Genomic DNA, 18886 nt, shown 5'->3' on the forward strand with positions numbered 1-18886 from the left:
CATTCTTTGGAAGGTCCCGTCGTATCCCAATGTATAGATATACATTGGGATAGGTCACACATAGGCTCCCATGTAAAAAAAACTATACTGCACGGTATACATTTTTTTTGTGCGATCCCTCAGGATGGAAAAGTACAGTCTACTACGATATTCCATCCTTAAAAAAAAAAAAGGTATACCGACGTATACCAAAACAACGGAGGCCAAATGGACACTCTTTTGGACTCCGTCGGGCTAATGGAGCCTTATGGACACGTTTAGAGTGTATGTAGCGTGCTTTCCCAATGTGCACGTTAAACATAGGGCTAAAACAAGATGTGAACATAGCCTTACAAAAACATTATTGCTTTCTTCCAAAAACAGTGCCACACCTGTCCACAGATTGTGTCTGGTATTGCAGATCATGGGGCTGAGCTACAGTACCAAACACACACTGTGGACTGGTGTGGCGCTGTTTTAGGGAAATAAAAGTCATGTTTTTCGAATCCTGGACAATATATAAATCACGTGAAATTATCATTCGATTTTCCATAGTTTTCCAAAGGGGTTTTCATAAAATAGTATAGGCCACTAACGTGTGATGTGCTTGCAAACATTATTTATTTTGGAGTCTATGTTACCATGGTCAGGATTTACAATAGGCAAATCTGCTATGGACATTCTGGGAGATCTGTGGCTGGAATCTGCGCATAAACACGGGCAGAATCCACATGTGAACATGGCCTAAAGCAGCGGTCTCCAACCTGTAGCTCTGCAGCTGTTGCAAAACTACAACTCCCAGCATGCCCTGACAGCATGCGGGAAAGCAGGGAGTTGTAGTTTTGCAACAGCTGGCGAGCTACAGGTTGGAGACCACTGGCCTATAAGGATCATTTCAATAACAAGTTTCTTGTTTCCCAGTCCACAATGTACAGGAACGCATGACCACTTGGTAATCTCCAGCTGTAACTAAACTACAACTCCCAGGATGCTCTGAAGGCTGCAGGTTGTCAAGACATGCTGGGAGTAGTAGTATCACATCAGCTGCCAGGGGGCTCCCAGCCTATAGACAACACATCTTCACAGGGACCAGAAATCAGCGCCCTCCCCCTAGTCATGTGATTGCTCACATGACCATGACGTTACCAGAGGCCTTTCGGCCCTCTAGTGGAATGTGTGATCCACTGCACAGGATGTCAGGCTGATGCCAGTTAGTGGCAGGGCTGTGGGCAGTGCGGGGGTCTGGCGTTGAATTGTAGGGCTATTGGTTATCTGCTGCTGCCAGTGTCGTTATCCTCCGTGCCAGCGTTGCTGGGTGGCTGGCAGCAGTCATGAACAAGCAGGATATGGCTGATGAAGCTCTGTTCCTGCTGCTCCACAATGAGATCGTGTCCTGTGTGTACAAGTCCTCGGAGCAGGGGGATGCGGTGAGTGACAGCTGGTGACTATGACGTATGAATACTGATGTGACCATATGAATTGACTGCTATTATTGCATTGCTACAGATTTACTATTCTGAAGTCTGGGAGAGCTGGGTGACACATGAGCTGTGACAGGAGTTATTAGGTTGTCACCCAGCTTTCCCAGATATCATTTGGAACAGATTAATATGTAACATATTTATTGGTGACTTCTCTTATCTAGATCCTTAAAGGGAAACTGTCACTACATTTTCGGACTCTAAATCACCACCATGTTGTTATACTGCTGGGGAATAGTGTCCTAAACATGCAGTTCTTTAGTACGTGCTGTATGTAAATTACCTGAGATGTGTCGTGTGGGTGGTCCCGGTCTCCTGAAGTGTCATGAGGGGGGTCTCGGTCTTTTCAAGAGTCATGTGGGGTGTCCCGGTCTGAAGAGTCATGCAGTCCTGACTTGATTTTCGTCAAATGTAGTATTACATGGCAGCCATTCAGATGAATTGCTGTCCTTATAATATAAGGAAGGTTCGTATAGGGGGGTCCCCAGCGGGGGGAATCCACATCTATATTGTTTATATGCAATAATAAGTCATAAGGACAGAGTTGTCTTCTTGAGAAGCAATTCATTAAAAGAATATCTGTCAAAGATGAAAAGTGCGGAAAATAATCACTTGAAAAAAAGTGTTTTTCCCTGCATGGACTCATTCTTTTTTACATCGAGCACATGCAAACTTTTGGCCCCACAATTTGATGATGAGGACACAATTTAGTAGGTGCAGATAAAGATGGTGCTAGATATCCTGTAAAGGACTGTCTCATGAAGACAACCCCGTTCATATGTCCTATAAGTGTGTAAGGACATCATAGAGGGAATCCTCCACTGTGGCTGACTTGAACCATCTATGTATTACATGGAGAGACATGCATCTGAATGGCGATCATATAATACTACGGGCGGGCGATCACCTGATCGCTACTGTGGGTGTATTCTGTAGGTGGGTGTCTGTGATGAGACGACCCCTACAAGGTTATCCAATGATGCAATGCAATTTTAACTAAAATATCTAAAAAAATTAAGTACTTCTATAGCTATACATCTACTTATGCCATGCATGGTAATTAGCTGCAACACATTGTGCAATTTAATGCCAGTGTATGGGCCCCAATGTTGCATGTGGAAACCAGTTGTATCAGCATGATGGTACGGGCCTCGTGAGCAGTCCACTGACAGAATACAGTCTGCTGTAAATGAGAGGTGTTCATATACACTCTGACAGCGCCAGCCTGTGTAAGGATAGACCAGGGGAATGGTAACAACCAGTTATAAATGTATTCATACATTTCCAGGAGGAATAACAGAGGAGCTGCACAATGCAGAGTTCTAAGAAAAGATGCTCCAGAATTTGTATTTCATGTGGAAATCAAGTATTTACTAAAGCAGAAATGTCAGGAGTGCAGACCGCTAATGTCGGGAAACTCCCTTATATCTCTCTTTTAACCGGTGCTTTGAATAGAAAAAAATCTATATATTCATTTATTTGATAGGAAAATGGAAGATGCATTACTAAGTTGGAAAACATGGGTTTTCGAGTAGGACAAGGCTTAATAGAAAGGTAGGTTCCTTTGTCTAGTTGCGGTCTTAAAAATGATATGTAAATCACTCCTTATGGGTAACGCTTGCCTGCTTACCCAATATACTTCATTGAAGCACTGCCGGCCATAGGGTTTACATATTGTGTTATTTTCTTTTGGTTATCTCATCCTGTAGTGGGGACTTAAAGAGGCTCTGTCACCAGATTTTGCAACCCCTATCTGCTATTGCAGCAGATCGGCGCTGCAATGTAGATAAGAGTAACGTTTTGTTTTTTTTTAAAAACGAGCATTTTTGGCCAAGTTATGACCATTTTTATATTTATGTATATGAGGCTTTCTCAGCGTTTGCATGTAATTAGCTACATCGACCTGCAAACGCCGATGCTGCTGCAGAATCAACTGTAGCCTCTGGTGCCGATGTGTCCTCGCTCGTCCGACACGATGCAGGACCTGGGGCAGGAAGTGACATCACAGCGTGATCTCTCGAGAACACGCTGTGTGTCTGTGCACTGCCAGAAGCTGGGCGTTCTGAAGAGAAGTGGATGATACTTCTCGTCAGAACGCCCAGCTAGTAAAAGAAGTAAAAACGCCCCGATGTACGCACATAATACACGCCCAGTTGGACTTTTACTTTAAACACACCCACTTGGACTTTTGCAAGCCTCATTTACATAAATATAAAAATGGTCATAACTTGGCCAAAAATGCTCGTTTTTAAAAAAAACAAAAAACTTTACTGTAATCTCCATTGCAGCGCCGATCTGCTGCAATAGCAGATAGGGGCTGCAAAATCTGGTGACAGAGCCTCTTTAAACACATGTGTAAAAATACCTTTGCAGCCGCAGATGGACCTAGCAGTACGGAGAAAAAGTACTTTCATTGCCTATGCAAATAAGCTTGCGAGTCCCTCGAGGGCGGTCCCAACACTGGCAATGCTTTACCGGCGCATGCGCGAGATATCAGGTTGAACTCCGTGACGTAGCAGAATGGTGCAGCCATCAATCAAGACCAAGGAGATGGCGTTGGACAGGGTTAACTCACGAGCACTTGCCACTTTGGGACCACAGTTGGGAAACTTACCAGCTCAATTGCATACGTGATCACATTTCTTTTTGTCCACACTGTTTTATAGTGATTTGCTGCGGTTTTTGTCTCTGCATTTATTGCAGGTGTAGCACATTGACACCATCTGCTTCACCTGTAATATCGGCACGGTAGAAAACCGCAGAGATTCGCAGTAAAACGCATATGGTTTTTACAATGTGTTTTTCACAGTAATTTAGAAGCACATGAAAATCACTACAAAACTGCGGTAAAATGCGATTGAAACGCCCTGTGGAGTCTTAGCCTAAGATTTTATGTCATAAATTGATTATGAACGATAGGAAACGTGTGAACGATTGGTGCTGTAATTGTGACTATATTTATCATCCATCTTTTTCAGAAATAGAGCTAATGGCTGAATAGAATTTGTATTAATAGGAGAGGACGGCTTTTTTTACCTCTGTTCACAACTTCGAGGAGAACCCCTACCCCTTCCCGACATTTTACATATATGGCTACGTCATAGCCTGTAGGGGAAGTATGGAGCAGGTTCACGGAGTGAGCCCGCACCAAACAATGCGGGTGTCGTCTGTATGTTACAGCCGATACTTCACGCTCGTTTAACCGTTAACTACCACGGACAATAGCGACTGCGGCATTTAAATCATTAGAGTGGGGCGACCCCCCCCTTTAGCAGCTCATCATGCCCCCACCCCTTGCAATGCAATCGCGGGGTGGCGATAGTTACTATGGCTGCCTGGGGGCCTAATGAAGGCCCACCATCTTTGTGCTCCTGTTAAGCCCTGCTTCTGGCCTGTCAGAAAGACGATATACTGCAATACATTAATATTGCAGTATATAGTGCAAGCGATCGCTGGTTGGGGTCCCTAGGGGAACTAATAAAAAAAGTAAAAACTAGTCAAATAAATATATATAAAAAGTTCAAAAACCCTGTCTCGTAGTTTGTCTAACTTGTATATTTGTACATGTTTGTACAGAAAAAAGTTTTGAAAATAAAGCCTTTTAAAAACAAAATGATCAAAAACCCCCCTGTTCCCATTTTTCCCCTAAAGCTTTGTAAAAATAAATAAATAAACATAATTGGTATCGCTGCATCCGTAATAAAAGTCTGAACTATTACAATATATCATTATTTAACCCGCACGGTGTACGTTGTAAAAAAATATATGTAAACACCATCGCTATTTTTGGTCACCTCGACTCCCTCAAAGAATTAATAAAAAGTGATCAAAACCTCACATGAACCCAAAAAGGGTAGCACTAAAAACTACAACTTATCCCGCTAAAAATAAGCCCACATACCACTCTCAGAATTTGGCAACACAAAATAATTTTAATTTTTTACACTTTTTCCTTGTAAAAGTAGTAAAGCATAGAAAAAACTATATATATTTGGTATCGCCGTAATCATATTGAACCCGCAGAATAAAGTTAACATGTTGTTTTAATTGCACAGTGAATCCGTAAAAACGGCGCGCAAAAAACAGTTGAGGAATCGCTGTTTTTTTCATTTTATACCCCACAAATAATTTTTTTCCCGTTTCCTAGTACATTATATGGCACAATATATGGCGCTACGAAAAACTAAAACTCGTCCCGCAAAAATCAAGCCCTTATAGGACTGTATCGACGGAAAAATGAAAAAGTTATGGCTTTTGGAAAGTGGGGAGGGAAAAACGAAAATGAAAATCGTTTACGACGGGAAGAGGTTAATGGGAAAATGTACAACTATGAAATAATGTTTTGCCAGTTTTTTTTCATCAGCTGCTCTTTCTAATATTTCTGTAATATAATGACATTATTTATTAATATACTGTGATTTCTTTTTTTCTCACTTTCTCAGATTTACCAAGGATACAGCCAGGTTTAAAGATGAATTAGATATTATGAAATTTGTCTGCAAAGATTTTTGGACGACCGTGTTCAAGAAACAAATCGACAACCTGCGGACCAATCACCAGGTGAACCACCCGTAGCCTGTACTGCCACCGTGCAGTTTACTTTTCCATAGGTATTCTGGGCTGTTGGCTATGTGTATGACATGCATTGCATTGTGTAGGTAACCACCGGTGGTAAATACACAGGGATTGTATGGATCTGTTTCCTTAGTGCTGGTCAGCGGATAGAAGACAATAGTTACACCTTGGCGGTTATCCAGGAGCTTTATCTGCTGTGCACATAGGACTCTATGTTAGAGTTCAATGTTTCTAACCCAAGTACTAATGACTCAAATAAATGACATTAAATTGCCCCAAGGCAATCCTACACTACTAAAAGTACAGTACAGGTTGGTGCAAGTGCAACCTTTTATCCGGCTCCCCGACTTTAAACAAATGCCCCCCAAATATTGCTGCTTGGATTCTGGTATCATTTGACAGCTAAGTAATTCTGGGCTTTAATATAAGATCTAGTTGCGTCCATTGTGTAAAGTCATGACATATTACACACTCCATTGGCAGTGAAACGGTGATGATCTAAATGTCCGTGCCAGCTTTGTAAATATGAAAATATATACAGTATATGTGCAAAAATTGTATAGTTATAGTGTATTTAAACGTTTGACATGTTATAGTGACATGTCAGAAGTTTTGATTGTTGGGCGTCCGTCGATCACTAAAACTAAGCGCCAGAAGCGCTCAGGTGAGCTCTGTGCCACTTTGTTTCTGATCGGCTCTGCTCGACTTTCTTCTGGACTTCATATAAATTCTGAGTCTTTACACCGCTCGCTCGGCTTTCCGAGCAAAGCCGACCAGAAACGAACACAGCACTCAGCTGAGCGCGTCTGCCGCTTCATTTTCGCAATCAGTTGGGGTCTCAGTGCTCGGACCCCACCGATCAAAACTTATGACGTGTCACTATGAAATGTCAACTTTTATGAAGGTTTAAATCATGTGGACACTTTTTGTGAATTGCTGGTTTGTAATGTCTTTCATAGTTACTCTCCCAGAACTGTTAGTGTTTGAGATGCACATTTTTGTCCACTGTGTCCTCCACATTTGTAGCATTTGTGTATCTATAGGTCTGGTCTCCTTTATTATATTTGTGTGTTCTTGTTTTTTTTCTCTTTGCAAAGGGAATTTATGTTCTCCAGGACAACAAATTCCGATTTATCACTCAAATGTCTGCAGGAAAACAGTATATGGAACATGCCCCCAAGGTAATAATCCCTGCAGATCTTGTAACATATCTCCATTACAGAATAAGAGAAAATCAAGGTAGTGTGTGTGTGTGTGTGTGTTTGTGTGTGTGCGCGCGCGCATGTGTATATATATGTGTGTGTGTGTGTGTGTAGCATAGATAAAGTTAGAAAAACAAGGAGATCTGAGCGCTGCTGGATGAAGGACATAGACTGGGATCAGTTTAAAAGAGTTGTTTATATACCCACACCAGTAAAAGGGAGGAAAAATACAATTATGGCATCATAGGGTCAAGGGGGGGGGGGGGGGCTAGCCCCTGGGAACCCTATTTATGCAGTTAACAAGTTATTGGTTTACATAGTCTGCTCTTCCCCCAACCCTCAACCCCTCCTTATACACTCTACGAAGCATTTCCATGTTATTTATTTTTTAAACCTCTTCTCATTCTTTAACTCTGTTCTAACTTTCTGCTGTTATATAGTTCAACAATGTTGTATATTTGACCTATTTATAAAAAAAATGACTGATCATGTTTGTACTGTAACAATCTCAATTGGCTTTAAGCCTTTAGATCCCTGTTTGGTGTTGAAACGCGTAGCCCTATGAAATAAAACAACTCTTTTAAATAGATCCCAGTCTATGTCCTTCATCCAGCAGCGCCCTGATATCCTTGTTTTTCTAACTTTATCTATGTTATTTCTTATATACATGACTGTGTTGTATAGCTTACCACTAATCTCCTTTAAGGCCATATACATAAAGTGCAAATTTTTCGCAGAATTCCTTATGAAAACCACGTCCTATTGTTTTGAATGAGAAATCTGTCTCCTTGTCCACACAACACTGATTTTGCACAATTCGTGGTGCGGAAAAATAGAAGTGACTCGGATTTCGCATGTAAACCACAGTGGGTAGCCACATGCGGATGAACGGCAGATCTAACTGCAAATCCGCTACAGAAAAGAGTCTTCCCTTTCAGAGAGAAAAGTCTGATGTGTGAACATGGCCTTAACCAGTAGCTCATGCAGTTCATATCTTCTTACATGCTACATAGATAATGGGCTATATGTATCTTATTCCTGCCACACAGTAGCTGCAATATTTATTGTCCAAAGAGGGTTAGTCATTTTATGGATTGCCAAGTCATCGAACTTGCTAGTTATAGTAATTTTTTGAGTCTGTAATATTGATAGTCTATCCTTAGGTCAACCTGGCGTTGTAGCCACTTCATTCAGCTGATGGTCGGGGATGCTGGGAGTCAGACTCCAACTGTTTAGAAATGAATGGTCTATCTAATATTACAGTCCTGGAAAACCCCTTTAATAATGTCCAGATATTACTGCAGCATAGACACTGATTCAAGCATGGAGGCTCTATCCAGAGTGAGAAGGGAGAGACGGCATTATACTAACAGGGGAAGGGGAGGAAAGTATAATGTCAGCTAACATGCTTGTAGAAGCAGTGACTGTGACCGGGCTGCAGTTTCACTTTATCTGTAACATACCAGACAATGATAACGACTTCATGTTAGTAACTTAGGAAGTTGTGAGGGATGTAGCACAAACTGCTGAACTTTGAAAGGAAAGGCTTCACATAGGCACTGCACATGAGGATCTTTGGGGTTTTTTCACTGGCCTTACACTTTGAATTTGGAACTAATACAACTTCAAAGGTTGAGCAGCGTAGAGTAAAATCTTAAGCTTGGGATGGAAAATTTGGTATAGTCACCTTGGAACACTGCTGCATGTGTTTGTATGCTTTTAATAGGTTCCTAAGAGTTTTTGTGACCGCTCTAGATTCCTCCAATTGACTAATGCCTTAGGGCATTGTCAGGACATTCGGAGCTCTAGTGGTGCTGGGTCTGATGTGATGCGATGGAGTGGCCTGAATAATATGACAATAGATACAAACAAGTAAGAAGAATAAGGGAAAGTTACATGGTTAATATATAATTAGAAACATATGTAAATAAATGCAAATAAAAATGATACATCAGTAAGTTAAGAGCATAGCCTGAGCTATGTGTGATTCCAGGCGAGGATTATGTATTTCTCTGCCCTTGGGGCATGCCATGATGTTATGTGGAGCCATTTGCATTAACCAGCTGATGCCAGCAGTTAACAGCGCGCTACAATCTCGTGACTTCTATGTATTTGTTAATGATCCTGCGTGCAGAATCTTCTCATCTAAATGTTCACTTCTGCTAAAAATAATTAATCTAGAGTCTTTTATGTTTTTTTTTTTCCTTCTCTCGCAGTATTTGGCGTTCACATGTGGTTTAATTCGAGGAGGATTATCTAATTTGGGAATAAGAAGTATTGTAACAGCAGAAGTCTCAGTAATGCCTGCATGTGAGTATACGACTCTTCTGGATGCATATTTAAAAGCCTATGTTCTTTGTTTTATTAGCACTCATCCGCTTTAAAATGTCACAGGATGGTTGTGCTTTAAAAGACACTATCACCTGTTTTTATAACAGAAGAGAAATGCCATCACCTTAGATAGCTGTCAACTGAATGCTCGTTCAGCTGATGGCTATTTCTCCCGACTCCACACCCTCGTGCACGCTCGGCTCGGCCTGCATGTGTACACAATCGGAGGAGGCGAGAAAGCCGCTACCAGACATTGACTTATGTTATGTGAGAACAAAGGATCAGGCATTTTGAAATCCGAAAAAATCCTCCAGCTCGGAATCCTCCAGCTCGCCAATCCTATGTCCGAGGCCGGAGTGCGCACTGATCCACGTATCGGCACATGATGAAGATCAAGGCAAAAAAAGAGGAGGCTTGAAATCCAACATGCCCGATTTAAGGCTGGGAGATTATGACCTAAATCAAAATCACGATTAATTGAACATGTAACCTCATTTATAATTAATGAGCGATTATTTAGGCCACATGCCATTTGCATGCTACGCAATTAAATTTATATATATCCCCTGAGCATGCTGTAATCTACTGTATATAATATACCCCCTGACACTGCCACGCCGCGCAGTATAGTGCAACGCCACGCAGTATAATGCCCCCACGCAGTATAGTGCAACGCCACGCAGTATAATGCCCCCACGCAGTATAATGCCCCCACGCAGTATAATGCCCCCACGCAGTATAATGCCCCCACGCAGTATAATGCCCCCACGCAGTATAGTGCCTCCCCATGCAGTATAATACCCCTATAGCTGCCCTCACACAGTATAATGGCCCATAGCTGCCCTCATGCAGTATAATGGCCCATAGCTGTCCTCACGCAGTATAATGGCCCATAGCTGCCCTCACGCAGTATAATGGCCCATAGCTGTCCTTACGCAGTATAATGGCCCATAGCTGCCCTCACGCAGTATAATGCCCCCATAGCTGTCCTTACGCAGTATAATGGCCCATAGCTGTCCTTACGCAGTATAATGGCCCATAGCTGCCCTCACGCAGTATAATGGCCCATAGCTGCCCTCACGCAGTATAATGGCCCATAGCTGCCCTCACGCAGTATAATGGCCCATAGCTGTCCTCACGCAGTATAATGGCCCATAGCTGTCCTCACGCAGTATAATGGCCCATAGCTGCCCTCACGCAGTATAATGGCCCATAGCTGCCCTCACGCAGTATAATGGCCCATAGCTGCCCTCACGCAGTATAATGGCCCATAGCTGCCCTCACGCAGTATAATGGCCCATAGCTGCCCTCACGCAGTATAATGGCCCATAGCTGCCCTCACGCAGTATAATGGCCCATAGCTGCCCTCACGCAGTATAATGGCCCATAGCTGCCCTCACGCAGTATAATGGCCCATAGCTGCCCTCACGCAGTATAATGGCCCATAGCTGCCCTCACGCAGTATAATGGCCCATAGCTGCCCTCACGCAGTATAATGGCCCATAGCTGCCCTCACGCAGTATAATGGCCCATAGCTGCCCTCACGCAGTATAATGGCCCATAGCTGCCCTCACGCAGTATAATGGCCCATAGCTGCCCTCACGCAGTATAATGGCCCATAGCTGCCCTCACGCAGTATAATGGCCCATAGCTGTCCTCACGCAGTATAATGGCCCATAGCTGCCCTCACGCAGTATAATGGCCCATAGCTGTCCTCACGCAGTATAATGGCCCATAGCTGTCCTCACGCAGTATAATGGCCCATAGCTGTCCTCACGCAGTATAATGGCCCATAGCTGTCCTCACGCAGTATAATGGCCCATAGCTGCCCTCACGCAGTATAATGGCCCATAGCTGTCCTCACGCAGTATAATGGCCCATAGCTGTCCTCACGCAGTATAATGGCCCATAGCTGTCCTCACGCAGTATAATGGCCCATAGCTGTCCTCACGCAGTATAATGGCCCATAGCTGTCCTCACGCAGTATAATGGCCCATAGCTGCCCTCACGCAGTATAATGGCCCATAGCTGCCCTCACGCAGTATAATGGCCCATAGCTGCCCTCACGCAGTATAATGGCCCATAGCTGCCCTCACGCAGTATAATGGCCCATAGCTGCCCTCACGCAGTATAATGGCCCATAGCTGCCCTCACGCAGTATAATGGCCCATAGCTGCCCTCACGCAGTATAATGGCCCATAGCTGCCCTCACGCAGTATAATGGCCCATAGCTGCCCTCACGCAGTATAATGGCCCATAGCTGCCCTCACGCAGTATAATGGCCCATAGCTGTCCTCACGCAGTATAATGGCCCATAGCTGTCCTCACGCAGTATAATGGCCCATAGCTGTCCTCACGCAGTATAATGGCCCATAGCTGTCCTCACGCAGTATAATGGCCCATAGCTGCCCTCACGCAGTATAATGGCCCATAGCTGTCCTCACGCAGTATAATGGCCCATAGCTGTCCTCACGCAGTATAATGGCCCATAGCTGTCCTCACGCAGTATAATGGCCCATAGCTGTCCTCACGCAGTATAATGGCCCATAGCTGTCCTCACGCAGTATAATGGCCCATAGCTGCCCTCACGCAGTATAATGGCCCATAGCTGCCCTCACGCAGTATAATGGCCCATAGCTGCCCTCACGCAGTATAATGGCCCATAGCTGCCCTCACGCAGTATAATGGCCCATAGCTGCCCTCACGCAGTATAATGGCCCATAGCTGCCCTCACGCAGTATAATGGCCCATAGCTGCCCTCACGCAGTATAATGGCCCATAGCTGCCCTCACGCAGTATAATGGCCCATAGCTGCCCTCACGCAGTATAATGGCCCATAGCTGCCCTCACGCAGTATAATGGCCCATAGCTGCCCTCACGCAGTATAATGGCCCATAGCTGCCCTCACGCAGTATAATGGCCCATAGCTGTCCTCACGCAGTATAATGGCCCATAGCTGTCCTCACGCAGTATAATGGCCCATAGCTGTCCTCACGCAGTATAATGGCCCATAGCTGCCCTCACGCAGTATAATGGCCCATAGCTGCCCTCACGCAGTATAATGGCCCATAGCTGCCCTCACGCAGTATAATGGCCCATAGCTGCCCTCACGCAGTATAATGGCCCATAGCTGCCCTCACGCAGTATAATGGCCCATAGCTGCCCTCACGCAGTATAATGGCCCATAGCTGCCCTCACGCAGTATAATGGCCCATAGCTGTCCTTACGCAGTATAATGGCCCATAGCTGTCCTTACGCAGTATAATGGCCCATAGCTGCCCTCACGCAGTATAATGGCCCATAGCTGTCCTTACGCAGTATAATGGCCCATAGCTGTCCTTACGCAGTATAATGGCCCATAGCTATCCTTACGCAGTATAATGCCCCCATAGCTGGCCTCATGCAGTATAATGACCCCATAGCTGCCTTCACGCACTATAATGGCCCCATAGCTGCCCTCACGCAGTATAATGGCCCCATAGCTGCCCCAACAGTGCCTAATAAAAATAATAATATACATACTCGCCTAACCCAGTTGCAACGACGACTGGAGGAAATGCCTCTGTTCCTCCGGTCTGTGTGGCTGAGCACAGACAGGCGTGATGACTTCACTGCCTCGTGAGTGTCCAGCGTTACAAAGTAAATGGTAGAGCATGAAGCTGGCGGCTCCCTTCACTACCATTGGATTCAGCTGTATCTGCATCCTGAGGATTTAATTTTTTTTCTTTCAATTAATTGCCCAGCCTTAGCCCAATCTTTCTTTCTCCCCGATATATGCTGTGTGGGGAGAGTCGGGACACCCACTTACATATTAGATGGTCGGCCAATCCAGCTAAGATCAGCAAGTTCGGCCTACGTTTTTGTAATGTGTATGGGCACCTTTACTGTTATTTAGAATGTGAGATGGACAGTGATACCACCGACCCTCCAAAGATAATCTTGTCCCTCACTCTGCTCTGTCAGTCTAAACTTTTTTCTTTTATCTCTTATTTGAGACATTACAATGGACCTCTCATTACTCCTCTACCTACTAGTGACCACATATCGATGTTATAACAAGATGTCTTTTGACCAGTCTGCTGTGAAACTGTTTGGCCACTAGATGTCAGCACATGTAAAAATTGCAATATTTAATCATTGCTTTTTATGCGCATTGCCCATAGCTAAATATTTGTCTCACCCCAGTCTTAGAACAAGTGCGGTGCAATGCAGTTGAAAACTAGTCACAGGCCTTTCGGCCTTTGTATGTAGGTAGTTTTGCTTTTATGGCACCAATGTATGCTTTTGAAGATGTCTACAAGACTAGAGGCTGTGTCTATGGAATTTTTTTTTCCTTCTAGTACATTTATTCACTAACCATGTGTACTTAAACACTGTTCAGGGATAGTTAGGTAAAATTGATAAATTTGATAGTTATGTCATGCCAACTTTTCTTGCTTTTCCCACATTTTTTATCCCCATAAACAAGATGGAGAATGTGAGAGACGGTAGTTTGGCACGTTTCAGAGTTTTTGGCTCCTAACCATGTTTATTGTACATTAAAGGGGTATTCCAACTAATTATAGTTATATGAAATATCCGTTGGATATACTATAAATGTCTGATAGGTCCTATGATACTCCCCATTATCGGGTAGCAGGGGTCTTGTGGACCCTGTTGCATTAATAAACTTGGTCATTGCAGTCGCAGGAAGGCGGAAAAGCAGGAAAGAGCTGACCGCCCATGTGTCTCTCTCTTTTTTAACCCCTTATCAATGTAATTGTGCGTCATAGTTGCTAGATGGTGGGTGTGTATTCTGCAGCGGACACCTTACACTAATGGCCGTTTGACCACTTAGATTCCACAGTCAATAGTGACTGCAGCATCCAAGCCATTAGTAAGGGGGGAGTATCCATCGTGCTCGTGGGGTGTCGATGGTTGTCATCGGTCATAGCTCGATCACGCAGGACCCGCTGTCACTGAATCCGTCAGTCCCGTGGACCTGACGGATTCAGGTTTCAGCGCTAGATACAGCTGCTTTGTATACAGGATACAAAGCAGCTGTATCTCAATAAGTACAAATAATTTTTAATAAAATGTAATTACAAAGTTGATCCAATCACACTAATAGACATTTTTATAAAAAAAAAAAGTTTTCAAAGGTTTACATAGCCTTTAATGTTCTCTACATATCATCAGTTGTCCTTACGTTTATAGAGCAAATTATATTTTTGCTAATCTGTGATGACTTGGTTTCTCTTTTTATAGGTAAATTTCAGGTGATGATTCAGAAGTTGTAGCACGTAAGGAGGAATCCCATATACATAACTGACTGTCTGTACAAATCATAACACATTAAGTATTCTTGGCTCCCGTAAAAGATAATCTTCTACTTACCTTCATGTATTTGAGTCATCTAGAGCCTGCTCCTTGCACAAGTCTTAAACCCTGAAATCAGGATGACATGGGATATCTTGTTAACATTTACTCATCTAATGGACTACACGAGAACACTAAAGTATGTACACAAGCACATTAAAACATGTTTTTTACGCATAAGAAACCTGCAATTACAACTCTCAGCAATGTGGACTACTGTATATAAAATGTGAGTAATGAAAAATCAAACCTAGTGAAAGGCGTTGCAGTCATACAAATGCCTTATTCCTGGACGGTCCATCTCCAGACTGCCAAAAATATATTAGAAGTGTCTAACATCGCTTGACTTTGGGCCTCATACATAAGTACTATTCTGACAAAAAGTGCCAGCGTTGTTTATTGCAGCACTTTTCAAACTGCGCGGCGCCCCCTTGTTGTTGGGTAGATAGTTTTCACAGAAGTCATCATATGTTACGCAGGCCTTCCTATGGATGCAGAAATCTCTGGTTTAGCGACATATTTGACTCATTTTGTGCTCTTTTCTAATGTTCTACTGGGATCAGGAGGCAATTGAAAGGTAAATTGAGGAATATTTTTATTTTATTTTGCCATGTACTTTGTATTGAGGCCCAGGCATCACCATGTTCTGGCTGGTGAGGCCTGGTAGAAAAGGTTTGAGAAGCCTTTGTTTGATAGGAACCAATCAGATCACTTTTTTCATTTTTACCACGGCTCTGGAAAAGTATAACGTGAAATCTGACTGGTTGCTATGGGCAGCATTGACACTGTTCACATTGGTTTTATGTATGCGGCTTATTGTCTTAAAGAAAACCAGTCACTACAAAGTGTTATAGGGGTTTTACCAGAATGAAAAATCCTGTGGATAGGTGATCATTTTCTGATTGCTGGGACCCCCAGCGATCATTAGAACAGGGCTTACGAACCTTCAGATCCTCCTCACTGCAGTGAGGAGGAACTTGAATAAGGCGGCGGTTGAGCATTTGCCCGCCACTCCATTCACTGTCTATGAGAATGACGGAAACAGCTGAGCGCTGTTCTCGGCTGTTTCTGTCATTCCCATAGCCTTTAAATGGAATGGCAGCGTGCATTCTCAACCGCCACTCCATTCAATGTCCTCCTCACTGCGGTCGAGCAGTGAGGAGGAACAGGGCGTTTGGGATCCTCATTCAAATGATCGGTGAGACCCCCATCGATCAAAAAAATTATCAGCTATCCTGTGGATAGGTGATATTTTATGATTCTGGAAAAAAACCTTAACCTTAATGGAATTATTCTGGGTAGAACCTAGAAATTAAAGGGGTTTTCCCATCCAAGACATTTATCACATACCGTAGATATGTCATAAATGTCAGATAGATGCAGGTCCCACCTCTGGAACCCGCACCTTTCTCTAGAATGGGGCCCCTTAAATCCCATTCTAGATTTTTGTGCTCACGCTGACTCCCGGCCACTTACTGATTACATGGTCGGGAGTTAAGGAACTTCCATAGAACTGAATAGTAGTTACAGAAACAGCATAGCTCGCATGCTACGTTGCTTCCGTAACTGCCGTTCACTACTATGGGAATTTGGGAATTACGGAAACGGTGTAGCGCAGCGACTTACTCTGTTTCCGTAACTCCAGACCATGTAATCAGTAAGTGTTCAGGAGGCAGTGTAAGCACAAAAAGCTAGAGCGGGGTTTAGGGGACCCTGTTCTAGAGAAAGGTGCGGATCCGGTGAGACCTGCATCTATCTGACATTTATGACATATCCTGTGGATATGTCATAAATGTCCCTCATGGGGAAAACCACTTTCAGTTTTTCCCCGTGTGAGGCATACTTGTCCCAAAAAAACGAAATTCCCTGTGGACAAGTGATGAGTAGATGGATCACAACTACCCTGTTCTAGTGTCATATGTATCAGCCATCCTGGAGACTTCTGCATTATGGAAACCCAGGAATGTAAGATTTTCTGGTATGGAAACCTACTTCCAAGCCTTGTTACGGATGACTTGGATAAACTGGTACACAACTAGCCATAAGAAGTTAGGTCATGCTCATCAGGTTTGGTTCACTCTAATTGTTATGTTGGATGGAGTTTTAACTTCTTACCTCACTTTATACTAAAGGGGTTTGCCCCATTTTTGACATTTATGGCATATCTACAGGATATCCAGTAGATATGACATAAATGTCCAAGATGGTAAAACCCTTTTACTACTTGCATTCTAGAACTGTGGGGAACGTTAACGAGTTTCTGGTTGAATTTCTTCTCCAATTTTAAGATATCTGCTTTCTGTCATTGAATGGAAACACAACAGGCTGAACACCTGTCCTTAGCATGTTTTACTGACATAGGTACACAGCACATAGACTCCTGCGTTATTTGATCAGGACTGGTGTTCAGCTTATAGATAGAAACAATGCATTTTTCCATTCATTGACAGCAAGCAGATCTCTTTAATCAGTGATGAATTAAAACACAAATTTCTGTACATTAGAAAGTAAAGTAACATTTTATTATCGCCAATCCCTCTATTAATGCTAGAATAGGGCACAGTGGATGGGGTCATGTAGAGTCAGAAGGGAGGCAAGGTGGATTATCTTATTAGAAGAAATATTACTTGGTAGAGGAATTTTGTAGGTAGGATTGTCCTGCTATTCTAGTTGTATCCGCCATCCAGTTTCTACGCATGAAGTGTCATATGTAATGCATGTCTCAAGACGTCTCTGATTTTATCCATTGACATATATTATAATATTTGAAAGGTTTTAAATGGGACACAGAAGATCAAGTGATCTTAAGAGTCTACTGTATATCTGCCAGTCACAAAGGTAGAGATAACTATTCATATTTACTTACATATAGATTATAGGTTATCCACGTTGGCCGATTTTAGATAAACTGAGGCTATGTGCAAATTCATGGGCCAGGAAAACGAGCGCCGATCAACTAGACTGCTCATTGATCGGGGGCTCGTCTGCTCTATTTACACAGAGCAACCATGGAGACGAGCAATCGTTATTACGGTCGTTCGTCCTCATACATCTCCGTTATGTCGGCAGCACAATGTTCACAGCGAAATGTGATGCCGAATAGCCACCCTTTTATTAGCCGCATAAACGAGCAGATCAGCAGATGAACGAACGTTTGCTTATTCATCGGCTGATTGTTGCCCTGTTCACACAGGGCAATTATAGGGAATGAGCATTTATATGAAAAAGGGTCTTTATGTGTATATTCCTCCCTCCACGGTCATCCATGCCTACTTCTATGAAATAAATGGTGCACATGACTCGGTAGAGGAGAATTGTTTTTTTTTTTTTTCTTTTATTCCAATTTTATTATGTAATGGTAACACCGTTGTCTATCCTATTGGTTTATTATGATAAGCTGAAAAAAAGAGAGTTCGGAAGAGTTACGAATGGTAATGTAGAAAAAAGAGAAAGGAGGGGAACCTCCAGCTCACCTTGTAAGTACAAGTTGGTGTACTGTAGTCTTCGCACGGATCCTCGTGTCGGCACGCGTTGTGTGAGATACAAGAGAAAAGGTGGTTTGGATCCAGCGTAGCTGCAACTAAAAAGGAACTTGTTCCAAGTTTAATGAAAATTGTATTGATTAAAAGAGGTCGATCGGAATGATGTCCTCAAGTGCTGGGAGAGAAATGAGAGGATGGAGGAAGCCTACGCGTTTCAAACGCTAGCTGCGTTCTTAGTCATGGCTGGGACTAAGAACGCAGCTAGCGTTTGAAACGCGTAGGCTTCCTCCATCCTCTCATTTCTCTCCCAGCACTTGAGGACATCATTCCGATCGACCTCTTTTAATCAATACAATTTTCATTAAACTTGGAACAAGTTCCTTTTTAGTTGCAGCTACGCTGGATCCAAACCACCTTTTCTCTTGTATCTTACGAATGGTAATGTCTTTGGGGAAGCGAGATGCGCCTCACACATCTA

General features: G+C 43.2%; 1 protein-coding gene across 1 annotated transcript; it reads left to right on the forward strand.

Moving 5' to 3' along the window:
- The first annotated feature begins 1106 nt into the window (after window positions 1-1106).
- Window positions 1107-18492, forward strand: TRAPPC6B (trafficking protein particle complex subunit 6B). Its single transcript, XM_075844785.1, has 6 exons — window positions 1107-1406; window positions 2947-3014; window positions 5903-6020; window positions 7133-7216; window positions 9454-9547; window positions 14816-18492. The coding sequence occupies exons 1-6, from the start codon at window positions 1311-1313 to the stop codon at window positions 14845-14847; spliced, it is 492 nt and encodes a 163-aa protein (XP_075700900.1). The 5' UTR covers window positions 1107-1310; the 3' UTR covers window positions 14848-18492.
- The last annotated feature ends 394 nt before the right edge of the window (window positions 18493-18886 follow it).

This window comes from Rhinoderma darwinii, chromosome 12, assembly GCF_050947455.1.
Source record: "Rhinoderma darwinii isolate aRhiDar2 chromosome 12, aRhiDar2.hap1, whole genome shotgun sequence".
Classification (NCBI taxonomy): Eukaryota; Metazoa; Chordata; class Amphibia; order Anura; family Rhinodermatidae; genus Rhinoderma; species Rhinoderma darwinii.

Excerpts from the sequence above, each read along its gene's own strand:
- TRAPPC6B (XM_075844785.1), top strand. The coding sequence starts at position 1,311 with ATGAACAAGCAGGATATGGCTGATGAAGCTCTGTTCCTGCTGCTCCAC. Across the intron at positions 1,407-2,946 it reads CCTCGGAGCAGGGGGATGCG|GAAAATGGAAGATGCATTAC; the intron begins GTGAGTGACAGC and ends TTTATTTGATAG. Across the intron at positions 3,015-5,902 it reads GGACAAGGCTTAATAGAAAG|ATTTACCAAGGATACAGCCA; the intron begins GTAGGTTCCTTT and ends TCACTTTCTCAG.